The sequence below is a fragment of the Pituophis catenifer genome, unplaced genomic scaffold, assembly GCF_029215685.1.
Source record: "Pituophis catenifer annectens isolate HBS135680 unplaced genomic scaffold, rPitCat1.0.hap2 SCAF_1, whole genome shotgun sequence".
Classification (NCBI taxonomy): Eukaryota; Metazoa; Chordata; class Lepidosauria; order Squamata; family Colubridae; genus Pituophis; species Pituophis catenifer.
Genome location: NW_027256881.1, coordinates 71,659,789 through 71,687,226, shown reverse-complemented (window position 1 = coordinate 71,687,226; position 27,438 = coordinate 71,659,789). Strand labels below are relative to the sequence as shown.

The following is a 27,438-nucleotide window of genomic DNA, read 5'->3' as shown; positions in this document are numbered from 1 at the left end:
CTGACGACATCCAGGTCAGTGGGAAGAGTTTCCCGCCGGTTTTACTACCAGTTCTTGCGAACCAATCTGAACCGGGGGCAACCCACCACTGAATCTAACCTATGCCCAGTCAAGAGGAAAAATGACTTTTGATCCTGATAACACACTTTGTTCATGCCAGCTGGGGTTATATTCATTGGTTCACTTATTTTTACAGACCTATCTTACCGTTGGTTCATGTACAACTTGTGATCCACCAAGACATCTCATTCCTTTCCACAATTTTACATTTGTTCTTATTTAAATGCATCTTACTTTTTTGTCCATTAGTTTAGCCTAGCAAGATCCTCCTGAATCTTCTAAGATGTTCACTCTTTCCTCTTTCTTTGTGTCATTTGCAGATTTGGCAATAGTATATTAACCCTTTGTTCAAATGATTTATGAATATGTTGAACTGAACTAGGCCTAGAAAAGAAATCTCTGATATGCCGCTCAATATTTCCTTCTTTATGTACAAAAATGCACATTCAAATTCAAAGATTTTCAAGAAAAATATTATAAAACATACATAAAATCAATACTGAAATTAATAAATAATTAAGCATATGTAAATAGGAATTTTCAACATAGGAAGGGTTTTTTTGTTTTAATTTAAGATACCTTGTTTGCAGAAATGAAAACTTATAGTTTCACATATCTTTAGTTCCAAAAAATCAGTCTGAAATTCTGATCCAAGAGGAGAAAACATAAAGGGGAGGCAAGTGTTTAATATTCTGGGGGAGTTAGAAGCTAAGCTTGGATTGTCTTAGATATAATTATGAATTTACTGTTTCCATTTTGTATAAAAATTTATAATTTGATATCACTAAATTGGGATCAGAGTTAATCATGTGCATAAATACTTTACAACTCTCCTCCCTGTCTTTTGTGATAATCTGTAGGTTTTCCATGGATATTCCAATAATCTTTATTCATCCCTCTTATCTTCTTCCCCTTCTTGAACTTCCCTGAGTATTGCTAGGCATGGTTGTTTTTCTTGTCCGTAATCTGCTTGCATCATATGCCCTGAGTGCATGATTTTTTTCCTTGTTGATCCACATCCCAAGGGAGCAATCAGTGTTTTACTGATTGTGGTTGTGGTTTATCCTTAGTTTCATTCATGCTCTTTTGACCTTTCCGGCAAATAGAGTAGAGTAGAGTAGAGTAGAGTAGAGTAGAGTAGAGTAGAGTAGAGTAGAGTAGAGTAGAAGAGTTGGAAGCGACCTTGGAGGTCTTCTAGTCCAACCCCCTACTCAGGCAGGGAACCCTATACCATTTCAGACAAACGGTTGTCCAATCTCTTCTTAAAAACTTCCAGTGTTGGAGCATTCACAACTTCTGGAGGCAAGTTGTTCCACTGATTAATTATTCTAACTGTCAAGAAATTTCTCCTTAGTTCTAGGTTGCTTCTCTCTTTGATTAGTTTCCATCCATTGCTTCTTGTCCTGCCCTCAGGTGCTTTGTAGAATAGCTTGACTCCCTCCTCTTTGTGGCAAACCCAGAGATATTGGAACACTGCTATCATGTCACCCCTAGTCCTTCTTTTCATTAAACTAGTCATACCAAATTCCAGCAACCATTCTCGATATGTTTTAGCCTCCAGTCCCCTAATAATCTTTGTTACTCTTCTCTGCAGTCTTTCTAGAGTCTCAACATCTTTTTTATATTGTGGCAATCAAAACTGAATGCAGTATTCCAAGTGTGGCCTGTATCAGGAGTTCCTGCTCCCACCAGCATTGCTGTTAGGGTTACTGAAGCTTCTGAGTCTTCCCACTACATCACAGTTGTAATTAAAATGTAGGAAGAATAATTATTAGGGATAATAATGAGGGTGCCGTCATCAATTTGTTTAAGAGAGATCTGGATTTAACTAAATTGCACTAAGAAATTTATCTAATTTTCAAGTTACTTAAATTTTAAATTGATTATTTTGTTTAGTGATTTGTTTGTTATTATTTAATGACTTAAAGTTTAAGTTAATTAAATTTCAATTGTATGCTCTTCAGTACGAATCAACCAGTGGTGAAATCCAATTGTTTTTATTACCAGTTCTGTGGGCATGGCTTGGTGGGCATGGCAGGGGAAGGATACTGCAAAATCTCTATTCCCTCACCACTCCTGGGGAAAGGATATTGCAAAATCTCCATTCCCACCCCACTCTAGGACCAGCCAGAGGTGGTATTTGCTGGTTCTCTGAAATACTCAAAATTTCCACTACCGGTTCTCCGAACTGCTCAAAATTTCCACTACCAGTTCTCCAGAACCTGCTGGATTTCACCCCTGGAATCAACAATAAATTGCGTGCAGGGTTATATGCATGTATATATGTCTTATAAAGCAAGAGAAATACATAGTTGGAAAACGATAACCAATTTATGTATATGTAGGTATATGGCAGTACATACAGACTTGAGCAACCTTAACAAATGAACTCACAATCCAAAACAGATTGGGTTTGTTTCAAACAAATTAACGTACAAATGTTTGTCCTGGTTTGGCCAAAAGAATAATGAAATAGTCTTTAATTTGCATTAAAAATACTGAAGAACGTCTTTAATTTTATAATAACAGAACACTATGGTATTAAACCTTCTAATCAAATATACAATAAAATAATTAAACTTCTAATACTAAAAGTAAGACATACTGTACATAAAATAAATAAGAATGAGTTTGAGAGAAATCACTATAAAAAGTGATTCATAAAAGGTCTGAATTGGATCTAGTCAGTATATAAATGTGGAGCTGTAATAGATGACCTATCTCTTAGGCAGGGGTGAAATCTGAACTGGTTTGCTACCAGTTTGCTGGCCATGCATGTGCGCTGTGCGCCAAGCGCGTGCTGTGTGTGCGCATGCACACCAAATGCACAGTGCACACCAAACACGTGCTGCATGTGCGTGCACAGTACATGCCAAAAGGAGGCTTGGGAAGATAAGTAGAACAGTGAGGGGGGGGGGATCAGCTGTGAGATTTAGCTTTGCTAGAAAGCAGGATTTCCTGCTTTCTAGCAAAGCTAAACCACGCGGCACAGCTGATCATCGGAAATACCAGTTCAGACGAACCGGTAGCTTTTTTAAACTACCGGTTCAACTGAACTGTTAGCTTTTTTTTTACTACCGATTTGCCCGAACTGGTAGTTTTTATTTATTTATTAGTTCAATTTATATGCCGCCTTTCTCCGAAGACTCAGGGCGGCTTACAATGCATTTTTTAAAAAACGATTATAAAAACATTTAAAAATTAAAATATTAAAACCCATTCACACCATTTATGGCCAGATCTCACAAGATCGCAACAGCAAGATCAACTGCCCCAGGCCTGCCGGAAAAGCCAGGTCTTCATGGCTTTTCAGAAGGCCAATAGGGTGGGGATGGTCCGGACATCAGGAGGTAACTGGTTCCAGAGAGCTGGGGAAGCCACAGAGAAGGCCCTCCCCCACGGGCCCGCCAGCTGGCATTGTTTAGCTGATGGGACCTGGAGGAGACCAACTCTGTGGGATCTTACTGGTCACTGGGAGCTATGTGGTAGAAGGTGGTCTCAAAGATATTTATCACTACTGATTCGCCTGAACCGGAATGAACCGATAGGTTTGTTTGCTCTTAGGTTTGTTTCATAACAAACTTGGAAAAGACTTTGTCTATGAATATAAAGTACAAGCTAACTAATATAAGTAAGTACATCAGTCAAGCCAGATATAAAACTCTGGGTGCCCTTTTATATGAGTGGAGATATACCTCCAAATCTAGTACCAATATTTTTTAGGTTGTTCCTACCCCCCTCCCCCACCCATGGCTGTGTATAGCAAGATCAGATCTTATTTCAGCCTATAAGGGCTAGAGACAACATACGTTGTTGTCATTATTCATTATTATCTTGGTTGGTTACGCAGTCAGTCAGATGTTTAGACTAGATTTGACATTTTTATCCACCTATCGAGTCCTTTCCAAGGACCTGGGATAGTCAGATGTTGTTTGATGGTGTTAAAGGTACTGTCTATTGCAGCTCTCTGTTGGAGCCCCTGCCCTGTGGAATGAACAGCCCTTGGAAATGTGTAAGATCTCCGACCTCGGTGTATTTCGCTGTGCCCTCAAGACCCTGCTGTTCTGCCAAGCAGGGCTATCAATGTAATGATTTTTAAATTGGGTGTTTTAAATTTTGGGGGTTTTAAATCTGAGCTGAAATTATGTAATAATTTTAATTAATTTTAACTGATGACTGTCTTTGTGTTTTTAATAGGCTGTACACCGCCCTGAGTCCTTCGGGAGAAGGGCGGTATAGAAATAAAATTATTTATTTATTTATTTATTTATTTATTTGTTTGTTTGTTTGTTTATTTATTTATTCCCTATAAAATGCTTCTTTAACCTTCATCCCATATTTTAATTTTATATATTGATTCTGTAGTTACCATGTAGTAACCGAGAGATGCAGGCAATTTTCAGTGAATCCTAAATTAATGCACAGTAATTTTTTTGTAGGAAAACTCAGAGCAATTTGGAATGGGAGCTCTCTGATTCATTGCAGACAAATAGCTGTATCTGTTCCAAAGATCTGGGCTTCCTTCATTGCAGCCAAGAGTTCCTAACCACTAGCATTGTGTTTCTAAAGTACAGACCACTATATGATATGGTCATTGCCATTCTTGAATATGGCTATGATCATTTCCCCTAATGGTGGCAAGGTCTCAGCTTCTGTGGTCACTTCCAGATCTCAGCTTCTTTGCAATCTTTTTGTTGTTGTTGCTTTAAAATATGCTCTGCGCTCTCTTTGTCCTGATGGTAAATTAGTGACACTCCTGTTTACACCACCACGAAAGTAACTCGAAGACCCTAAATCATAGCTGAGTGCAGCATTTATGCTTATAGATGCTTTTTTCCGAGGAAGTGGAGGTGACAGGATGGTTATTATGGCCAGGCGCGTGTCTTACGCTGCTGTTTATGCATGCTATTTTTCTAATTCTTTTCTGGCTCCAGGCATGCCTCCTGCTGGGTCCTGCTGCTTGCCGTCTTCCTACCTGAACATGTGCCAAATCTTTTAATAATCGGCGGTGATCTCAACCTCTTCTTATAATAATTACTGTAACTACCGCCTTAATTCATAAATCTAAAAGGGTCTTGCGGTGGGGACTCCAGGAGTTGTGGTCTTCAGCACCAGAGCGGCGGACAGCTCCTTCCAGTAGCGTTAAAGAAAAAAAAAACCCCAGGAAAGACGCTAAACTCTCTCTTCCCACGACAGATCCCACGGAGATCCGGGAAACTGGCTGCGTGGAGAAAGGCATCAAGCAGCTTTAGCGCATGACTCGGAGTTAATGAGCCACTTGCAAACTTCTCGCGTTGGATCAGTAGACTTTGCGCAGCCTCCCGTCTTCCCCCCCCCCCCCTCAAAACCAACTCTGTGATTTTAAACGGCGGAGATCCTCCCACTTAAAGGCGGGGAATGGGTGGTCTCAGGGCATCGGGAGCGCTCATAAAACCCCACCTCTCGTTTTAGGACTGCAGCTGTAATTGGCTAGATGAGGAGGTACTGGAAGAGATGTTAAGCTGGCTGCTTCCACCCATGGCTCTCCACACACACAGGGGCGGGTGGTGCCGGGGAGAGCGGGAGGCTGGGCTCCGAGGTGGCGGAGGCGGTGGAGGAGGAGAAAGCGGTGGCGGAACCGATGTTTCCTCAGCCTGCTTGCCTACTTCGGTGACCGAGCCGCTCCTGCTGCTGGGTTGCTGCCTGCGGCCGGAGGATCCGTCCGAGCGAGGGCGGCTGCTGACGCCGCCGGTGGAGATGATGGCGGAGGGCGGCGGCGGCGGCGGCGGGCAGCGGCTCAAGGCGCTGTCCCTGCTAGAGGCAGCCCGCTGCCGCTATGAAAGCCTGCAGATTTCCGACGATGTCTTCGGGGAATCGGGCCAGGACAGCAGCGGCAACCCATTTTACAGCACCACCGCGGAGTCCCGCTCTGCCTCCGAGGAAGAGGAAGAGGAGGAGGAGGAGGAGGGCGAGACCCCCGAGGGAGGACGCAGCCATCGGGGCAGGACTGGTGGACGCCAAGGCTCCAAGGCGTCGGCAGCGGAAGAGCAGCAGCACCAGCACCAAGTGCCGGGTGGCTTGGAGCCGAGTTTCCTGGGTCCCGCGGAGCAACAGCAGCGGGAGGAGGAGGAGGAAAGCGAGAGGGGCTGGAGCCAGAGCCTGCGGAACACCCTGACCCCTTCCTTCAAGGATAGCAGCGGTAAATCGGCTCGCGTCTCTGAATGACTTGGCCGGTGACTCAGGATGTGTGGGTCCCCTGTGCGTGTGTGCTGCAGAAGTAGGGCTCCTTGTTCTGGAGGAGTGTGGGAGAAAGTGGGGTTGACCAAACGAGGCAGTGAGAGGTCGCCCGACCCCACCAACCCGATACTTCAAAAGCATCCCGGAACTCTACCTTTAGGGGGAAGAATCTTTGGGTTAGGAAAGACGCCCGGACTCAATGCTGGGATAGACTGCTTCTCCCCATTGGGTTATAAAGAAGCAGTCCTTTCCTTAAATCAGTTTCCCTCATTCCTGTGCCTTCCAAATGGTTTGGACTCTAACTACCATCACTCTTGGCTCGTTGATCCATAGTCATGGTGGCACATGGTAAGAGTGGTCTAGCTCAGCTGGAGTGGGGGGAGGGGATGGCTGCCTTAAAGGGTTTGCATTCGCTTTATTTCCACGGAAGTGTAGCTTGTTCTGGCGACCCTCTGTTGCGTTGGTTGTGGTTGTGTTGCCTCTGCTCTCTTTCTGCAAGTGGAAAGAGTCAAGAAGGGGTTTTTGTGGAAAAGCACAGCGGTGTGGAAAAACAGGCTCCTCAATTGTAGTCCTTGTCAGACTACATTGTAGGAGTCAGGGCAAGGCTCCTTTATGGGAGAAAATTGTGCAAGTGCAAGAAAGAGGCAGATCTCCTGCCAATGCCACTGTCACTGAAATTTTATTACTGTAATTTCAAATCAAAGTGAATATAATTCAGTGATATAAAATGGGGAAGTAGGAAATAAACTATGTGTCCAAATCTACTTCGAAGGTAGATCGTCAAAGTAATTGCAAATATATAATGGGTTGTATGCATTCTGAAGTGCAAAAATCCTGGGCTACTGAGCTGCCTGATTTATTTTTTTTTAAAGGTGCCTCGGGATGTGACACTATAGGTAAAGGGACAGCTGTCTACCATAACTCCCCTCAGTCTGTTATTCTCACATATGTCGGGGCTGCTGGCAATTCTGCTAGCTATAATCCAACATAAATTTCAAATAATCTGCATCTTCCAAGTATAACATGAACTGTTGTGGTAGATCAGGACTTTTTACTGCAAGTACCTGGGTATTCAGCAGCTGAGCCGTACCAGCTAATTGTAAAGAATTGGGCAGTAACCAGCCGTAAACATCTGAATATCTTTTGGGCATCTGTAAAGAATTTTGGATCTCCAGGATAACTGTGACAGCCTAGCTCTGAATGTCTAATGCACTCTAGCTTACTGAACAAATTCTTCATTTTTTGTCATTAACCCTTTGAGAGCTGGGGTCAGAAAAAAAACTGCAACTGGCTTTTTAGCTTCAGTTTTCTTTGGTTTCAGTTTAATATTGTCAAGAATTTGGAAAGGTTTGCCTTTGGAAAACAGTCTCAGAAACTGACGAATCACTTTTTCTTACTGGTAGTATAGTCAACATGCAAGTAAAGCAGGGATACGTTTGAGAGTAAGGAGTTGTTGCTCATTGCTTTTGACAATTAAGGGTTAAGTTCTGCAATTGAATGTTCCTTATTTGGTTGCCAGGAAGATACAAGATGGTCATATAATATATAGCACAGAGCCAGCTTTTTAAATCATCATCCTATCATGATCTGGTTTTCCTCCAAAACAAGCATATAGAGCCAAGAGTCATTGAATAATGAACTATGAGTTATAAACATTCATGCATGAATCAGCCATAAGGATAATTATGAAAAGTAGAACACATGATGCAGGATTCTGGCATTTTGCACTATTGCACAAATTGTAGATTTTTGTTGCTTTTACCCGGGCTGTATGTAAAAATAATATATCATTGAATTAATGTATATAGCTTGTTGATTATCTACATCAGATGAGACTTCAGTCAAAGTTAGACCAGAAACCTATGCACAATTCTTAACTGGGTCTAACAAATACCACATCTTACAATATGTGCAAGGCTAAATGTCTTTGGAAGGTGATAGTTTGGGTGAGTGACATTTTTATTGTTGTGTTTTGCCATTTGCATAATGCACTATCCCTTATAATGCATATCCCTTGGAGCATATGCACCAAGACAAATTCCTTGTGTGTTCAATCACACTTGGCTGATAAAGAATTCTATTCTATTAATTATGCTGAACATTCAATCTGCTTAGTTATAGAATAGTGAAGACTTTTGAACCATAGAAAATGATAAAAACAAGTACAATAAAGCCTCTTTTGATTCCTGGTGATTTTATTGACACATCTGTGAATTCTTAGCCAACGAAGTGATTTACTACTGCTTTCATCTGAAAGTTTTTCAAAATCATAAATCTAGCCAATATATCTGGAAGACTTGAATTGTCTGTTTTACCCTAGTATAACCAGGACCAAATCTGCTTAGCTTCCATGTCCAGAGAAGTTTAACCGGGTGCTGCCACCTGCTGAGGTACAGTTGGCAATAGATTTTTAGAAATAAGCCTCTTTCAAACTGGTCTAGTATTTATTAGAATTCTGAAGGGCAAAAGTGCTTTGTTTTCAGAAAATTATTTTCTAGCCTGTAATATTTTGCTCTGCTATTTTTAAAATAAAATATACAAGTGTGGGCAATGGCCTCTCTAGATTTGGAAAAAAATGCAAAGCTGGCCAACAGCACAGAAAACATATACAGACACACTCCATAGAGAGCTCCAGCTACCCTAACCCAGGACTGGGAAAGCAGTCAGTTTTTTAAGCATCTGGAACACCATCCAGGTGGAAATCACCAAGATCTCAGAAAGACTCTAATTCCAGAAGGCAGATATTGTGTGACAAGTAGACATGCTTCCTGGTTCCTGAAAGGCAACTTAATTTAACTGAAGGGGTTTGGACTGTGCAACCCTACTGGTTCATACTGGCTGCAGTTACATGGTCCCTCAAATAACTGGGCCCAATGTCATGCAGGGCTTATAGATCACAACTAGCTCCTTGAAATCACAACTGGCAGCAAATTTGAAATCAGTGCAGCTCATGGAACATATATCACTTGGGCATACTGAGGCATGCCCATCATTGTCTGCACCTCTGCATTCTGGACCAGTTGAAGCTTCTGAGGGGTCTTCAAGAGCAGCCCCATTGAAATAATTGAGTAGGAAGAGATTACTCCCTGAGTGACTGTCCAAAGGGCCTACTGATTCAGGAAAGAGTACAACTGGAAGTGTGCAAACACTCTTTTGCTCATAGTTGCCACCTGTTCTTCAAGCAGGAGTTTTCAGTCCAAGAAGACACCCCCCCCCCCGCCCCACTGTGCACCACTCTTGCATAGATAAGTGATACCCTATCCAAGTTTAAAATGGAACTTCCTTGGATCTAGTTGACACTAGCAACAGCTACTTTAGTCTTGACTGAGCTAGGTATAGTTTTTCCATATCCAAGCATTGGGACAGAGCTTTGTCAACTTCACTTGGCTGGCCTGGTGTTGAAACATATAATTGGGCATCTTTAGCATACTGCTTATAGCAAACCCCAAATCTCCCTCCCCCCCCAATGTCATGTAAATTGTGAATGAGGTGTGAGGGTCAAGTCCTGTGATACCCCACAAAGAAGAAATCTAGGGAGCAATATCTCCCTATCCCTTTAATCAACACCAACTGGAACTGACTGTGAATGAAGGAAAAGAACTGCAGTAAAGCAATTTCAAAGTCCTGGAGCTTAGCCAGAAGGTTAACATGGTTGATGGTTTTAAAAACTGCTGGAGAGATAAAGGAGCATAAGGATGGATGTACCAGCCCCATCCTGGCTCTGCCACTGATCACCGGCAAGTATAACCGAGGCTGTGTATTCTAAATTTCAGCCTGAAATCTAACTCAAACAGGTCTAGCTAAACTGCTTCCTCAGATTTCTTGATGGCTGCAGCATGCAGTGCTGTGGAGTCGGAGTCGGAGTCGGAGTCGAGGAGTCGGAGTCGGAGGAAATTTTGGGTACCTGGAGTCGGAGTCGGAGTCGGCAAACAATGCACCGACTCCGACTCCGACTCCTACTAAATTTAGATTGGAATTTTAAAAAAAGCAAGTTTAAATGTCCCAATTCACAAAAAGTTATAATTAATGACTTCTCTACTGTAAGAATAAAGACCAATGCATGCAGTGCCTCACGTAACCGCAAAATGAACACGTTAAGTGACCGTGAAGAAGCATGCTTTTCATGTGCTTCACTATAAGGCACGCAACGCACAATTAGGAGTGGCAATACTTATACTTTCCATAGTGTTGTGTTCTGCTGTTACAGGGAACGCAGCGCCCATGGGTAACCTAGCCTCTCACTGATAAGGGATTAAGTAAATATGTTTTTTGCAGGACTAGAGACACTTGCATAAGTGAAGGGAATGGAGGGTCAATAGTTCAAGACTGAAGCTGTAAACCATTGGAAAAACTGCTGTCATTCAGCTAAGGCTATAAAAACTTGTAAACTCTGATTGTTAGCTTAAACTTTAAACATGACTATGGGATTCTACTAGGGAAATCATGTTTTATAATAAATGCCCCTTCCTGGATCCTCCCACTGCCCTATCTTCAGCAGCAGATCAGCACACAAAAAGGAGAAGGCAGCAGCTTCTGCCCAACTACCTGTTTTGCTCAGTGCTCTTTTGCTTGCTTGGAAAGACTGCAGATTTTTCCCCCCCTAGCTATACTGAAAAACGAAAGAGAAAGTAAAGCAGGCTGTTGGTTTTGCATGTTAGAAAATTAGGCAGGCAGATTTCTTTTCTTTTTCCTCACCAAAAAAGGTAGGTGCAAACAACGGGAAATTTAGGGAAAAAAGGAGATTTTAAAACACAAAAGAAAAAAAGCTCTATTTAACTAGGGAATTGTAATAATTGAGATACTATTAATTGTATATTGTGTTGAAAGCAGAAATGGTTAAGTTGTGGTTTGGAGGAATATATGGGGGAAATTATTTGGTTTATTATTATTGGTAAATATAATTAATTGATTTGTAAGAAATTGGATTGCATGGAAATAATTGGAATATTCATGTTCATATTGATTAATATACAAAAAAGGTAGTTATATAACTAATTGATTTATATTAAAATGTTGAATTCATATTAAACAACTGTAATATTACATAATTAACCAATGTGAGGATGGATATAAAAATAGATGACAATGGGAAGGGGTATAATATAGAATAGAAGGGAAAAATTGAATTTGATTAAGATTAGAGATGAGGATGAAGGGTAATATTGGTTTTTTACAAAAATAGATGAGGAATAAATATGGCAAAAAGGAAATATAGAAATTGTAAATTTAATTGAAATGACTAAACACTGTTTAAATTTATGAACCGGCCAAATACTCTGTTCAAAGAAAATACATTGTATGTTTGTATGTGTGTTTCTAATTATTGTTATTTATTCATATTTGTTCTCTTTTATTCTTTAAAGTTTAACAATTCATTCTTTATCTTAATATCTTTATATTTGTTTGGGGTTGGCTTTCTTCCCTTTCATCTTTTTTATTGTACAGCAATCTTTCTCCTCAAACCTACCACCTCTCTCTTTTCTTTCCTTCTTACTTTCTCTTCCTCACCCTCTTCTTCTCCTCCCTACTTCCTCTTCCTTTCTCCTTCTCCTCCTCTCTTCCTCCCTCTCTTACCCTCACTCCTACTCTAATTTCCCTTCCCTTCCTTCATCCCTCTCTATTGCTGTATCCTTTTATGTATATGGACTACTCAGAGGGCTGAAAAAGTTATTTCTGACTGGTCCTCTCCCTTTTGACCAGTCCTCGAACTTACGACTGTCCTCACATTTTACGTTTTTGCCCTATCTTGTCACCATGGTGAAGAGAAGCAGTTGTGAAATGAGTGACATGGTTGTTAAAAATGCTGCACGGGCATAAATGTGAGGATGGTCATAAGTGTGAGGACCAGTCAAAAGTGCGAGGACCTGTCAGAAATGACTTTTTTCAGCCCTCTATACACATAGCCATGGCCACCCGGTCACATGACCAGCTAGCCACACCCACCCAGTCACATAACCTCCAAGCCATGCCCACAAAATAAGCCACGCCCACAGAACCGGTAGTAAAAAAATTTAGAACCCACCCCTGGTTGGGGGTCACCACAACATGAGGAACTGTATTAAAGGGTCGCGGCATTAGGAAGGTTGAGAACCACTGGCTTAGAAGAACTTGGTGGAACAGCTTCTTGGATTCAACTGTAAGTGTTTATATTGTATAGGACAAATCATGTCTAGGTTTAGTGCTGGGATATATAGCTTATTTGTTTGTATAAAGCCATGTACGTACAACTTACAAGACTGTGTATGTTGATATTAAAAATCTAATTATATGCCAGTTAGTATAACATATTTTATATTTTAGGGAAAGAGGCATCCTAAACAATGGCAAAAAGACTGCTAACAACAAACACAACAAAGTCTACTGTTTATGAGCACTTTGCATTATCAAGTGATGGAAAACATTACGTGTGCCAATGTATTAGAAAAGATGATGATGGTGAAAAACAATGTGATGCAAAAATTAGCAGTTTCAGTGGGCCTGATAAAAATGCACCTACAAGAGCATCAAATTTGAAAAGACACTTACAGCGTTTTCATCCCAAAGTGTTAGAAGCCGTGAATGAGAAAGATAGCAATGAAAACATTGCATCTACTTCTGTGACAAAAAACGTTCAGAAATCTACTGGAGAACAATCACAAATAAGAAAATTCTTTATATCTGACAAAGTTACCATAAGGATGACACCAGAAAAATTCAAACACCACATTATTGAAATGGTAGTAAAGAATAGTGTACCACTATCCTTCTTTTCACAGACAGCCTTTTTAGGCCTAAATGGAGAAATGGCAAAAAAACTTGGTGTTTCTCTGGAAAGAGAAAGTATAAGGAAACTTATAATTGAGGAGGCCAAATGTAAAAAGGAAGAACTACAGAAAGTTATGAAAGGACGTTTTGTCTTCCTTAAAATGGATGCATGCACACGTCACAGAGTCAATTATTTCGCTATTAATGTTAGATTTGTGGATGAAAATAACAAAACAATAACACGGACCCTCGGAGTAAAGGACACTCAGGCACATCACACCAGTGATTACCTTCAGAAGTTAGTGGAGGGTGTTCTAGAAGATTTTGAAATTAAAAAGGAACAGATTTTATGTGTTGTGACAGATAACGCTTCTAACATGTTGAGCACAATTGAGAAGATGAAGGCAGATGAAGAAGGTATCAAACAGATATTAGACTTAGAGGAAGACAGCTCTGCAAGTATTAGAGAAAGTTTAGAAACTGAAGAGAATGCTGACATTTTTTTAGACAACTTTGTTGAAGAAGCATTGAAGCTTGCTACTATTCATCATATGCGATGTGCTGTTCATACACTGCAACTTGCCATAAGAGATGGATTAAAAGATCGCCATGCAGCTACATTAATTGGCAAATTACGGCAAGTAACTGTTGCAGCCAGGGCCCCAAAAACAGATGCAATTTTGAAAAGACGTGCAGGAAAAGGAGCCATTTTGGATCAAACAACTCGCTGGGGAAGCACTTATTTAATGGTGAAGCGTTTGCTTGAACTTAAAGACTTCATAGAAGAAATGGACAATGAAAATCTTGCATTAACTGCAAGCCAGTGGACACAAACAAAAGAGCTGGAGAACCTTCTTTCTCACCCCTTCACTGTCACCAAGAGGTTGCAATGTGATGATCTAACCCCGGGTAAATTCCTCTTGGAGTGGAAGAGCCTGTTATATCGCCTGAACAAAAATGGAGGGTTAATAGCTGAGGGCATTGCATCTTCAATGATGAAAAGAGAGAGTCTTTTGCTGGAAAATGAAATCTTGTTAGCGGCTATTTATGTCGACCCAATGAGCCGACTTTTATTGAACAGTAAACAGATTGCTACTGGGAAAAAGGCCCTCTATGATGTAGCAGTTCGCATGAAGGGATTACGACCTGAAATACCTCCACAGGAGGATGGAGTTCTTTTAAGCAATAGTGGTAACTCAGAATCATCTTCTTCAAACGAAGAATTAGACTTTGATTCCTTCTTAGACAAAATGGAAGTTGCTAAAGGAAAGCGACGTCGCATAAGCGTTACAGAACCAGTAAATGTCCAAATAAAAAAATTCCAACAGGAGTTTTATAAAGCACTAAAAGAAGTTGAAAAGTATGATCGCTCATCAAAACTTACTGTTGAAGAAGCCATCCTTGTTTATCCAGAGATCGTTAGTGATGTGGCCAGAATAGTTACTGCAATGCCACCCACCCAAGTCAGTGTCGAAAGATTATTTTCAGCCCTAAAAATAATAAAGTCTGACTTAAGAGCCTCTATGAAAGAGGATCTGGCAGAGGCAATTCTCTTCCTTAGAACTCTACATTGAATTGATTTGCATTTGCTAAGCCTATAACTACATTTCAAGATTAATATAAACCATTTCTAGGTTTTACAGATTTTGTTTTTGGTTCATATAGATAAGCTTTGTTTTTGTTCTAAAACAACCAAATAATGTGGTTTGTATTTTTGAACTGGTAAAGTTCCTGTTCCTGATGTTTATGCCTGCTGCTACTATCCAGCAACTTGATTAATTAAATTAATAAAAAAAAATTAATAAAACTTTGTTGTTTTCATTGTGTTTGTCTTTTGCTTAAACTGTTCAATACAGTAGACTGTTGGCTTCCCAGCCAGTAGTCCTGTGGTAATGACATGTATGTTGCCTTTCTTTCCTTCAAGGAATGTATAAAATACATTCACATATTAATACAGAGGAGTCGGAGTCGGGGAGTCGGAGTCGGAGTCGGAGTCGGAAGTACAAAAAACTGAGGAGTCGGAGTCGGAGTCGGAGTCGGAACATTTATCTCCCGACTCCACAGCTCTGGCAGCATGATGTCCTTTTCAATAACCTTCCCTTTTGTACCTGTTTTGTATTGAGATGCATTGGACAAAATGTCTTTTTTTTAAATGCTCCAAGGAACTTCATATTTATTTACCCCCTAAACATGGGACATAGCTCAAGGAACATACTGTGAATTTGTTTATCTATGCTTGAGGAGACTAACTCAGATAAGATGAAGCTTATGTAGGCTAACCTTATATATACAAGTTTTCCCTATTGCCGTTAGGATTGGCTGGAGTCCAATCAAAGTGTATATCAAAATGGGAACCTGTCTAGACATTTTGGGAAGGCTCCTTTAACTCAGGCAGGCAAAGTCAGCGGTTACATAATTGCTGTGATTGCAACAAGGCTGTAGAGCAACAGATCAGGAACTGTACTGTACAGCCCTATGAAAGCCAGCTTTTCATTGGAGTGGTAACTTAAGGCTCTCCAGATGTTGCTGAATTGTAGCTCCTAGCAATCTTCACAATTAGCCTTATTGGCTGTTGCAGCGGGGAGTCCTGTTTCAGCAACATCAAAGTGCCACAGGTTTACCCCCACAGGTTTTGGATGGCTTTGTGTGTGTTGTGCTTTCATGTCTTAGAGGACGAATAAGCCAATAAAAACATAACCCACCTCTGGAATTTAGTTATAGCCTACCCCTTGTGGAATATTAAAATTTGCCCTTTGAACCTCAGTATGTTCAGAAAAAATATAACCTGATTTTAATTATGCTTACTTCTATTCTTCGTGAGGTAAAACCATGGATTTAGTGAAATTGAGGACTGGAAAACATTCTGGATTGTATGAATTTAAGATAGATTTTATATTTGTTTTTGCCTGAAAAATACTTTGGAATTGAGTTAGATACCTCTTGAATCACACAGCTTTCCTCTCTTCAATTGCCTCACTGAATGGCAAAATGGTGTTTATGGTCAACTGATACTTTCCTTCTTTATACTTATATTTATTTGTTTATGAAACATATATGGCCACTTTGCTTATGTACTGTAACTCTGGGTGGCTCCCAATGTGAACAATAAAAGAAGTAACAAAAATCAGCATTCCAAAAAAGTCCAACCCCTGGTGGCCTCACTACATAAACAATCATAGTTTCTGGACTGTATAGCTTTACCCTATCCCAAGAGAAGAAGCCAGCTTTTCCAGGCCTTCTAAACGACTAAAAGTGTAAGGGCCTGCTAGATTTCAGGGAGGAGACTGTTCCACAGGGCAGGGGCCACTACTACTGGTAGGAAGGTGCACTGCTTACATCCTGTTAGATGACATCTTTTAAGAGAAGAGACCTGAAGGGTCCACCTTTTCTGATTAAATCAGATTTAGAAAGCAGAGCAAGTTAGAAGTACCACAACAAATGAGCAAACTAGAAATCAAACAAACAAAAAAAAGGACTGCATAGTGAAAAAGTTTTTAGAAGTTTATGAAAATGATTTCTGTATTAGGACATGTCTATTCTGGAGGAATACAGTGTGGCAATTGTGGTTCTTTTTAGCTTCACAAGTCTGGGGGATAGGTGGTGGAAACACAGTGGCCAGCCCTACATTATCTAATGGTTGTATTTGCACTCACCTGAGGTAATTATTTACCCAGGTGTGCTGGCAGCATACCACCACCAATGTCCTGTCAGATGGAAACTTGGCATTTTCTACATCTTTTCTCTTGATGGATGGGAGGTTGTTATTTCCTTCTGTTCTGCTTGCTTTTACTTTTGAGGGGAAATAAATAATGGAGATTTCAGGTGTGTACTTTATGTCAACAGTAAAAAGGAGCTCCTATAGAACAACTCTTATTTCACAGGATTCCTCCAGGACTTATTGCTGGCAGCAGGAAGAAAAGGTTAATTCTGTTAACTCTTACTTCCCTGGTTTCATTACCTGGCAGACTGAGATTGGTTAGTTTCTCCTCAAAGAACCCTGGACTCAAATAATCCTTTTTTAATTCCCTCACTGACTGTATGTAAGTATTTGTACCTCATGCTGAAAGCCAGTTTGTTGTAAGGGCTGAAGGCCAGAAACTTTGATTCTTTGAGACTTTGAGTCCTACCTTAGGCACAAAACTGATTCAAAGGCAGCCCCATCTGCAACTTTTTGTTAGTTCTCCTTGAGCCAGTTAAGCATATTGACTAAATTTACCTATTATATTTAATTATTGGAGGAGGAGGGGGGGGGAGAGAGATGGTAGACATGAAAATCTAATTGCAACCGCACCCTTCTGCATATGGATGTTATGTGGATGCAAAGACAAAGGAGTAGGGGGCTTTTACCATGTGGTCATGTCTGGTACCCCACCCCAAGTATTGTCATCCCTGCTTTATTGTGAATTATTTAACAATTGTTTTATTGAATAAATCAAAATAGGCTTGGATTGCAGAATAGACTAAATAAGTCAAAACTAAACAAAACATGTTTTGACGCAAGAGTGCGCATAAATCCAGTCTCTGCTCCTTGATGATAAAATGAAAAAGAACATTCTACTGGTATTCCAGTTAGACAAATCTTCAAAAGTCAATAGTAATATATGAAATACAAAGAACTGAGGTCTTGCTGTCTTGTAATGACTAAAAATCTGTGTATACCCTTAAGGAAAGTGAAATCTCGGTAGATTGGAGTTAAAGGAGAAAATGTACTAAGTTTCTTCAGCCAACTTCACATTAACACATTTGTTACTATTTGTTTTGTTTTGCATTGTAGCATTTTGGGCATTTAATGGTATTATTTAAAGCCACACTCACAGAAGTATATATTAACAAGTTTCAGCAAAAGATATATTATCATCAAAAAGTTCATTGAAGCAGTTAGCCATGGAGTCATTTACTCCATGTTATTAGTCATTTTCTTACTAGAAAAATGCTTAAAATGAGCTGCTAATTTTGTCTTAGAAAGAAGAGTCTAAAAGAAGGATTTTAAAACTGAGCTCCATGATTCCAAGTGGCTTCAATTAAGGTTTTTTTCATCCTTTTATACAATTGCAAATTTAATGCTCCTATATTTTAGGAAAGGAAGCAAATGTCTTATTTGAATCAATATCATATTGTATAGTATATAATAAATTTACTTTATATAATAAATAAGGTAATGCAGTGTTTTATATCTAATGGTGAGTTCATGCTGAAGAAAATTGGTTTTTTGATTCAGTAGGGGGTAGTGTGAGCAGACAAGGAGGACATACATTTTGGTTGGTTTCCTTTTCTCATAGGGGTGGTGTAGTGGCTCAGTGGTTAACACGCTGGGCTTGTCGTCTGGAAAGCCGGCAGCCTGGGTTTGAGACCCGAGCACTATACGACAGGGTGAGCTTCCATCCTCTCCCAACTCCTGCCAACCTAGCAGTTTGAAAGCATGCAAATGAGATCAGATAAATAGGTACCACTTAGGTGAGAAGGTAACCATGATGCCATGCTGGATACATGACCATGGCTCAATGGCCTTGAAACAGAGATGAGCACTACCCCCTATAGTCGGCAACAACTAGCAGAGTAAAATTCTCAGGGACTCTTTTACCTTCTCTCATTAGGCTCCTCCCACTGCATTTCTTCAGATCCACCCCATACAATAGATGGCTTTCCAGAAGAGTGCCAGAGGTGGCAAAAAGGACTACAGGTGACAGCAGGAAAGGTGGAAGAAGGAATCAGTAAAATTCCTCTCTCTCCCCCCCCCTTTTAAAAAATAACAAGCACTTCTGTGGAATTAAACAGCTTTCTGTCAATAGAAGGACAATTACTGGGTAAAACTAGATTGCTCAGGCAAATGAAGTTATTGGGATTAGATGGAATGTGAAATGGATAATCTTCAAATTAATATCTACAAACTGCAGCTCAACCAAATCTTGCCAGAAGACAGGAAAATGCCTGTTTTTCAAGAAACAGTTCTTTGCAGGCAGGAGGATGTCATGAAATGAAAGAACAAGTTTTCTCTGACAAAAGTTATCATAACATTTCAAGAAGAATTGGGCTTCTTGTGCAGCCCCAACTTCTACCATTTCTTTGAATATTCACGAACCTGTGAAGATAGTATTAGAATAGACCAGGGGTGTCAAACTCAAGGCCCGGGGGTCAGATCCAGCCTGTGGGGTGCTTAGATTTGGCCTGCGGGGCCACCCTGGAAACAGTGAAGGTGCCTCTGCCAGCAAAAACAGAGCTCGCGAGGGCTGCGGGTAGCCCTCCTGAGCTCTGTTTTTGCTGGCAGAGGGTTGCAGGAGTCCATTGCAGCTGAAAACGGAGCTCAGGAGCCCGTTTTTGCTGGCAGAGCGCTCAGACCACCACAAGCGCCCCCAACACCAGTGATGTTGAGCTGGCCATTCCCACCCCGGCCCCCTGAGGTCAAACACAACCCTGATGCAGCCCTCAATGAAATCAAGTTTGACACCCCTGGAATAGACCAAGGGTGTCAAACTCGCGACCCAAGGGCCGGATGCATCACGCGTTGGCGTTGCCCACACTCAGTTTAGCGAAGGGGAAAAAAGTCGTGATATGTCACATGATACCACCATGATAAGGCGAGCTTGACACCCTTGGAATAGACATTAAATATTTTGGGTGTTGTTAAGCCTTCTTGATTGTCCAGACAAAAAGGGCAACAATGAATACCAGCTCTGTCTAGGGAAGGTTCCTTCTGAATAATTTCCCATGATCCTTCTGCTTTTGTGGACCGAGATGCCTTTTCCATGACAATTTTCTAATCTGTAGGCTTTTCCTCCAACCACCCAAGGACATCCCCACATACTATACCATTTCAGGGTCCCATGAACAGCTCTTACTTAAAGCAACTAGGTAAGAGAATATGTTCTCTTCGGTCTAATAAGTGATTAATAGAAAAGGCCCTAGATAGAAAAGATTATTTCCACAAAGAAGTAATAGGAACTATGTATGTGTATGAGGCAGCCACACTTGGCCATGCCCAGACTATTTGTGCCAGTGGTGAAGACCACAGGAATTACAATTTACCTTTGTGAAGGTGTTTCACTATTGTTCCAAGACCTCATCTGGAAGTTCTGCCAACCAAAAGAAGATTTTGTGCATGCAAATAGATAAAACTTTGGACGGGCAGGAGATGAAGTGATATGGCTGGTTTTAGAGGTAAAGATGCGTGGTAGACGCTGCTTCTCCAAAATGATTCAAAAGTGCACACAGCTTAGTTGAAAAGAGTCACACAGTCCTAGCAAAGGCATTGGATTTTTGCCTGCTGAAAGTTAAGTAAAGGTTCAAAAAGGCTCTCCCCAATCCGACTGAAAAGGTAACAAAGGTGACAGATGAAATCGAAAGTAAGAAGGATACACTATCCCAAAGGGAGATAACCATTGGCTAAAGCATTATCAACAAGTTGTATGTAAATATAATTGAAATAATATGCAAATAATACTATCAGTTGTAAATAAAGTCACTTAAGCCAGTAAGGTAAAATATTCTGTGGCTTTGTCATGGCGAGGATTTATGAGATGATTAAACCTAGGAGAATTCTAAAACACTGAAGTGATAACAGTATAGCACTGGGCTATGGCAGGATTGGAGTCCACCCACCTATCCAGTGAGAACTTCAGTTGAAAGTCCTGTCTCTCTCTGAAATGAGGAAGGAGAAGAGGAGGTAACAGATGGCTCCAGGAGTGGGCTTCAAAAATTTTAGCAAGGGGTTCTCTGCCTGGTTGCTGGGTGGGTGTGGCCATGGTGGGTGTGGCCTAGTCAGCCTCCTGCACCATGGCAGGGGGGGGGGCGTTTTTGCCCTCCCTGGGCTCCGGAGGCTTTCCTTGAGCTGCTGGGAGGGCAAAAATGGCCTCCCCAGGCTCCAGAGGCCCATTTCCGGCCTTCCTGAACTTCCGTAGGCCTGTTTTTCACCCTCCCCGAGCCTCTACACGTGCCCTGAACTTACTTGCATCCAAAACGGAATGCGTGGGGATTCCTGGAAGGGGCGGGGAGGGACAGGCAGGGCCAACCAGGAGTGGAATTTGGGGGTTCTCTGAACTGCACAGAATCTTACTTAGAGGTTTTCCGGAACCCCTGCGAACCCCCAGCAGCACTTCCTGCCTCTTTTATGGATGAAAACACGACTGTATTTTAAAAACTTTTTAAAATTTGCTGCTAGGATAAGGTGACCAGATTTTAACATTGGTAAAGAGGGACATTGTGGGCGTGGCTTATTTTGTGGGCGTGGCTAGCTGGTCATGTGACTGGGTGGGCGTGGCTAGCTGGTCATGTGACCGGGTGGCCATGGCTATGTGTATAGGGTAAGGTGAACAGATTTTAACATTGGTAAGAGGGACACCATTGTGGGCGTGGCTTATTGTGTGGGCGTGGCTTGGAGGCCATGTGACTGGGTGGGCGTGGCTAGCTGGTCATGTGACCGGGTGGCCATGGCTATGTGTATAGGGACTACTCAGAGGGCTGGAAAGTCATTTCTGACAGGTCCTCACACTTTTGACTGGTCCTCACACTTATGACCATCCTCACATTTATGCCCGTGCAGCATTCTTAACAACCATGTCACTCATTTCACAACTGCTTCTCTTCACCATGGTGATAAGATAGGGAAAAAAACATAAAATGTGAGGACAGTCGTAAGTTCGAGGACTGGTCAAAAGTGCGAGGACCAGTCAGAAATAACTTTTTCAGCCCTCTGAGTAGTCCATATGCACAAAAGGACTAACCAGAGGGCTGAAAAAAGTCATTTCTGACAGGTCCTCACACTTTTGACTGGTCCTCACACTTATGACCATCCTCACATTTATGCCCGTGCAGCATTCTTAACAACCATGTCACTCATTTCACAACTGCTTCTCTTCACCATGATGACAAGATAGGGCAAAAATGTAAAATGTGAGGACAGTCGTAAGTTCGAGGACTGGTCAAAAGTGCGAGGACCAGTCAAAAATAACTTTTTCAGCCCTCTGAGTAGTCCATATGCATAAAAGGATACAGTAATTGAGAGGGATGAAGGAAGGGAAGGGAAATTAGAGTAGGAGTGACGGTTAAGAGAGGGAGGAAGAGAGGAGGAGAAGGAGAAAGGAAGAGGAAGTAGGGAGGAGAAGAAGAGGGGGGGAAGAGAAAGTAAGAAGGAAAGAAAAGAGAGGTGGTAGGTTTGAGGAGAAAGATTGCTGTACAATAAAAAAGATGAAAGGGAAGAAAGCCAACCCCAAACAAATATAAAGATATTAAGATAAAGAATGAATTGTTAAACTTTAAAGAATAAAAGAGAACAAATATGAATAAATAGCAATAATTAGAAACACACATACATACAATGTATTTTCTTTGAACAGAATATTTGGCTGGTTCACAAATTTAAACAGTGTTTAGTCATTTCAATTAAATTTACAATTTCTATATTTCCTTTTTGCCATATTTATTCCTCATCTATTTTTTTAAAAAAACAATATTACCCTTCATCCTCATCTCTAATCTTAATCAAATTCAATTTTTCCCTTCTATTCTATTTTATACCCCTTCCCATTGTCATCTATTTTTATATCCATCCTCACATTGGTTAATTATGTAATTATGTAATACAGTTGTTTAATACAAATTCAACATTTTAATATAAATCAATTAGTTATATAACTATCTTTTTTGTATATTAATCAATATGAACATGAATATTCCAATTATTTCCATGCAATCCAATTTCTTACAAATCAATTAATTATACTTACCAATAATAATAAACCAAATAATTTCCCCCATATATTCCTCCAAACCACAACTTAACCATTTCTGCTTTCAACACAGTATACAATTAATATCTCAATTATTACAATTCCCTAGTTAAAAAGAGCTTTTTTTTCTTTTGTGTTTTAAAATCTTGAACTCTCCTCTTTTGCCCTAAATAATTTTCCATTGTTTGCACTTACCTTTTTTGGTGAGGAAAAGGAAAATAAATCTGCTGCCTAATTTTCCAACGTTGCAAGCAAACCGCAAAGCCAACAGCCTGTTTTACTTTCGCTTTCGTTTTGAGCTTGGTTTGCACAAAGAGAAAAAAAAAACTGCTGAGCAATTTAGCAAAAGCAGAGCCCTGTGCAAATCAGCTGAGAGGGGAAAGCCGAGCTAATTAACGTAGGGCGGCCCTTTGAAGCCCCGCGGCAAGAGTTTAAACAGGTTTTTTCCCTCTAGCCATCAGCGGGGATTCAGGAGGCAGCCGGGAACCAGGAGGCAGAATGAAAAATCGGGACTTTTTTAAAACGCCGCGGGACGCGGGACAAATTGCTCAAAAGCGGGACTGTCCCGCCAAAAGCGGGACGTCTGGTCACCTTATGCTAGGAGGATACTCACCAAGAAATTATTCCTCATCTTGGTGCCACCAGTGTAAAAGTCTCATCTTTTATGTCTACCGCTCTCTCTCCATTTCCACATTATTCATTTACAAATTCAGTCACAATAGGAACAACCAGGGAATTAAATTGTCTCTTGGGAACCGGTTTGTCTAGTTTGAGAGTGACATTCAATGTTCTTTGGCAATGTATACATAAATACAAAACCACTGCGGTCTTATTAAACTGAACAAATGTGTTATGTAGCACTGGAAAGTAGAAAGTCTAAGTAGACCTTGACAAAGCAACCATCCTTCAATAATGCAGGGATCCTCAAAAGATACTGTGTTTCCCCAAATAAGATCCTGTCTTGTATTTTTTTGAACCCTGAAATAAGCGCTTGGCCTTATTGCCATGCGCTCAAAAGCCCGATTTAGCTTATTATCAGGGGTTGTCTTATTTTGGAGGAAACAGGGTAATAAATAGATTTAGAAAAGAAAAATACACCATTCATCACAGTCAAGAACATTTGGGTTCATTATTTTGATTTCCATCAGCAGAAATTATGTCGTGATGGGAACTACATAGTGCAAAAATGTTCTAGCCATATTTGTTTGTCTCTAATTGTCATTTTGTATCTAGCTGTCCATTTTTACTGCAAAAATAAGCAAGATTCATTCCTTCACTCAATTTGGATGCAGTTTGATTTCAATGACTCGGGGTGACTGGTGAAATAAAGAATAATATAAAAACAGCAAGTAAATAGGAATAGATTAAAAATTAATCCTGCATAATAGGAAGAATCACCCCGAAAAATAAGACGAAGAGCTGCAACCAAGACAATGATCACTTAAGAACAATTTGAATCCGAGGCAGAAGCAAAAGCCACAGGAAATAGGTGATACCCCCAGTCCTAGGCCCTGTAAAACTTTCTAGGTAATGATCAGCACTCTGAACTATACTGGGAAGTATCCTGGCAACCAGTGCAGCTCATGAAGCAAAGTTGCCAAATGTGGGGATGCCGAACCAAGCCCATCACAACTGCTATGCTACATTCTGGATCTATTGGAGCTTTCAGTTGGGGTTCAAGGACACCCCCTTGAGAGCTCATTGCAATAGTCAAACTGCAAGATGACAAAGTCATAGAACATAGAACTATAGGGTTGGAAGAGATCTTGCAGGTTTTCTAAACCAATCCCCTGCTCAAGCAGGAGATCCTATACCCGTGATGGCGAACCTATGGCACGGGTGCCACAGGTGGCACACGGAGCCATATCTGTGGGCATGCGAGCACATGTGTGTGCTGGCCAGCTGATTTTCAGGCCTTCCGGGCCCACCGGAGGTCAGGAAACGGGCTGTTTCTGGCCCTATGGAGGGCCTCCGGGGGGGGAAGGCCATTTTCACCCTCCCCAGGCTCCTAGAAAGCCTCTGGAGCCTGGGGAAGGCAAAAAATAGGCCTACTGGGCCCACTGTGTCATCACGTGCCAAAAGCGGAGGGAGAGCGGGGGGGGGGGTCCCGCATGCGTGGGGGGACAGGGCACATTGAATTATGGGTGTGGGCACACGAGCGCGCAATCCCCCCCACTCCGCCCGCTTTTGGCACGCGACGGCAAAAAGGTTAGCCATCACTGTCCTATACCATCCCAGTCAAATGGCTGTCCTGTCTCTTCTTGAAAACCTCCATTGATGAAGCACCCACAACTTCCAGAGGAAGCCATTCCACTGATTAATTCTCACTGTCAGAAAATTTCGTCTTAGTTCTAGGTTTCAAAAGGCAAGACAAGAAGCAATGGATGAAAACCAAGCAGGAGAAATTTCCTGACAGTGAGAACAATTAACCAGTGGAATGACTTGCTTTCAGAAGTTGTGGTTGCTCCATCACTGGAGACTTTTAAGAAAAGATTGCACAGCCATTTGTCTGAAATGATATAGGGTCTCCTGCTTGAGCAAGGGGTTGGACCTCCAGGTTCCTTCCAACTCTGTTATTATGTTAGGTTGGATGTCTCTTTAATGATCTTCCACCTGTTACTTCTTGTCCTGCCCTCAGGTGTTTTGAAGAATAGGTTGACCTCTTCTTCTCTTTGATAGCCCCTCAGGCAGTGGTGGGTTCCTGCCGGTTCAGTCCGGTTCGGCCGAGCCGGTAGCGGTGACGATATGACTTCACCGAACCAGTTCTTCCCCCCTGCCCCCCCACCGCCCCACCCCCTCACGTTATTCTTACCTTTTATTTAGTCCCACCCCCAATCTATTGCTGCCTTCTGAGTCCCAGCTGATGACTAGATGGAAAAAAACTGTTTAAACTCTTGCCGGGGGGCTTCAAAGGGCCGTCCTACAGCTGATCAGTGTTAAAAGCAAACAAATGAGTCAGGTCGTAAGTGCGAGGACTGGTCATAAGTGCGAGGACCTTCCAGAAATGACTCTGACCAGCTAGCCACGCCCACGTAGTCACATGACCTCTAAGCCATGCCCACAAAATAAGCCACGCCCACAGAACCGGTAGTAAAAAATTTAGAACCCACCCCTGCCCTCAAGTACTGGAAGACTGCTACCACATCACCCCTAGTTATTCTCTTTTTTTTTTTACTAGATATACCCAGTTCCCTCAATCATTCATTGTATGGTTTAACCTCCATATTCCTTATCATCATCACTTCATTTTTTCCTACCCTGTTTCCCTGATAATAAGCCCAATCGGGCTTTTGAGTGCTTGACAATAAGGCCAAGCACTTATTTCAAGATTCAAAAAAAATATAAGACAGGGTCTTATTTTCAGGGAAACACGGTAAGGTCTTAGCATCTTTTTTATATCATGGTGACCAGAATTGGACACAATATTCCAAACCTGGTCTCACCAGTGCAATATAAAATGGTACTACCACTTCCCGAGATTTGTCTGAAGGGGTGCTTGATCCAGAAAAAGGTGCTACTGGTATACCAGGTGGAGCTCTTTCCACAAGTCTCCTGCTCTTCTGAACTTTCTGAGATAGTTGCTTCTAATCTGTTCATTTAAAATTATGTTAAATAATACCAAAGATATATAATTATATGCTGAATAATCACAAAATAATCTGATCATGGTAAAGAGCCTGCTTATTTAATTCAGGGAATATCTGTCTCCTGTAGTTTTTGCTCATCCTGCATGATCAGACAGAGTTGGCATGCTTTAGGTTCCATCAGTTAAACAATAGCAATAGAAATAGCACTTAGATTTATATACCACTTCACAGTACTTTAAGCCCTCTCTAAGTGGTTTACAGAGTCAGCCTATTGCCCCCAACAATCTGGATCCTCATTTTATTCACCTCGAAAGGCTGGAAGGCTGAGTCAACCTTGAGCCTGGTGAGACCCGAACTGCCGAACTGCTGGCAGCCAGTGATCAGCAGAAGTAGCCTGCAGTACTGCATTCTATCCACTGCGCCACCATGGCTCAAAGCCATCTTACAAGGTCCAGAAGGTGGACCTTCTCTTCTCATAGTTGCCCTCTGGAACAACATACCTCAAGCGGTTTATATGATCTCTAGCCTGACTTTGTCTAGATGGGTCCCCAAAGCCGACTTTTTCACTGGGTCTCTTAAAGCAGAGATCTCCAACCTTGGTCACTTTAAGACTTGCTGGCTGAGGAACTCTGGGAGTTGAAGTCCATAAAGTGGCCAAGGTTGGAGACCCTTGTCTTAAAGGAATGTTTTATATTTCGAGTTGTATATTTTATTGCTGTTTGGGGACATATATCATTCTTGTTATTTGTAACATTGTTATGGATTTTTTTTTTTATGTTGTATGCTGCTCACAGTCATTAGAGTTGAGCAGCCTTAGAAATGTGATACATTTCTCCCCTATAGAGGTATGTGTGGTAAAAAAAAAATTAAGGAAGATTATTTGAGAAGATCACCCAAGAGTTTGAAGCATTCAGAAGTGGTTCAAAGTCAGAAACAAGTCCCCTTCCTCTTGAGACAAATCAGTGTCTTGAAAGATGTGTACTTGTATACAAAAAATAAAGGAAGTTTTTAACAGGGTGGATTTCTATACAGGGTGAGAAATTACATATTTCTAAGCAGAAGTAAGGGGCATAATAGGGTTATACCATTAGTGAGAGAGGGAAACAAAA

The 27,438-nt window shown here is 41.3% G+C and overlaps 1 protein-coding gene across 1 annotated transcript in view; it reads left to right on the top strand.

The window, feature by feature from the left end:
- The first annotated feature begins 5,553 nt into the window (after positions 1-5,553).
- Positions 5,554-27,438, top strand: part of PGBD5 (piggyBac transposable element derived 5) — a 92,929-nt gene continuing 71,044 nt past the window's right edge. Inside the window, exon 1 of the mRNA XM_070950983.1 lies at positions 5,554-6,238. Coding sequence (XP_070807084.1) covers positions 5,554-6,238 — 685 coding nt within the window. The remainder of the gene's footprint in view (positions 6,239-27,438) is intronic.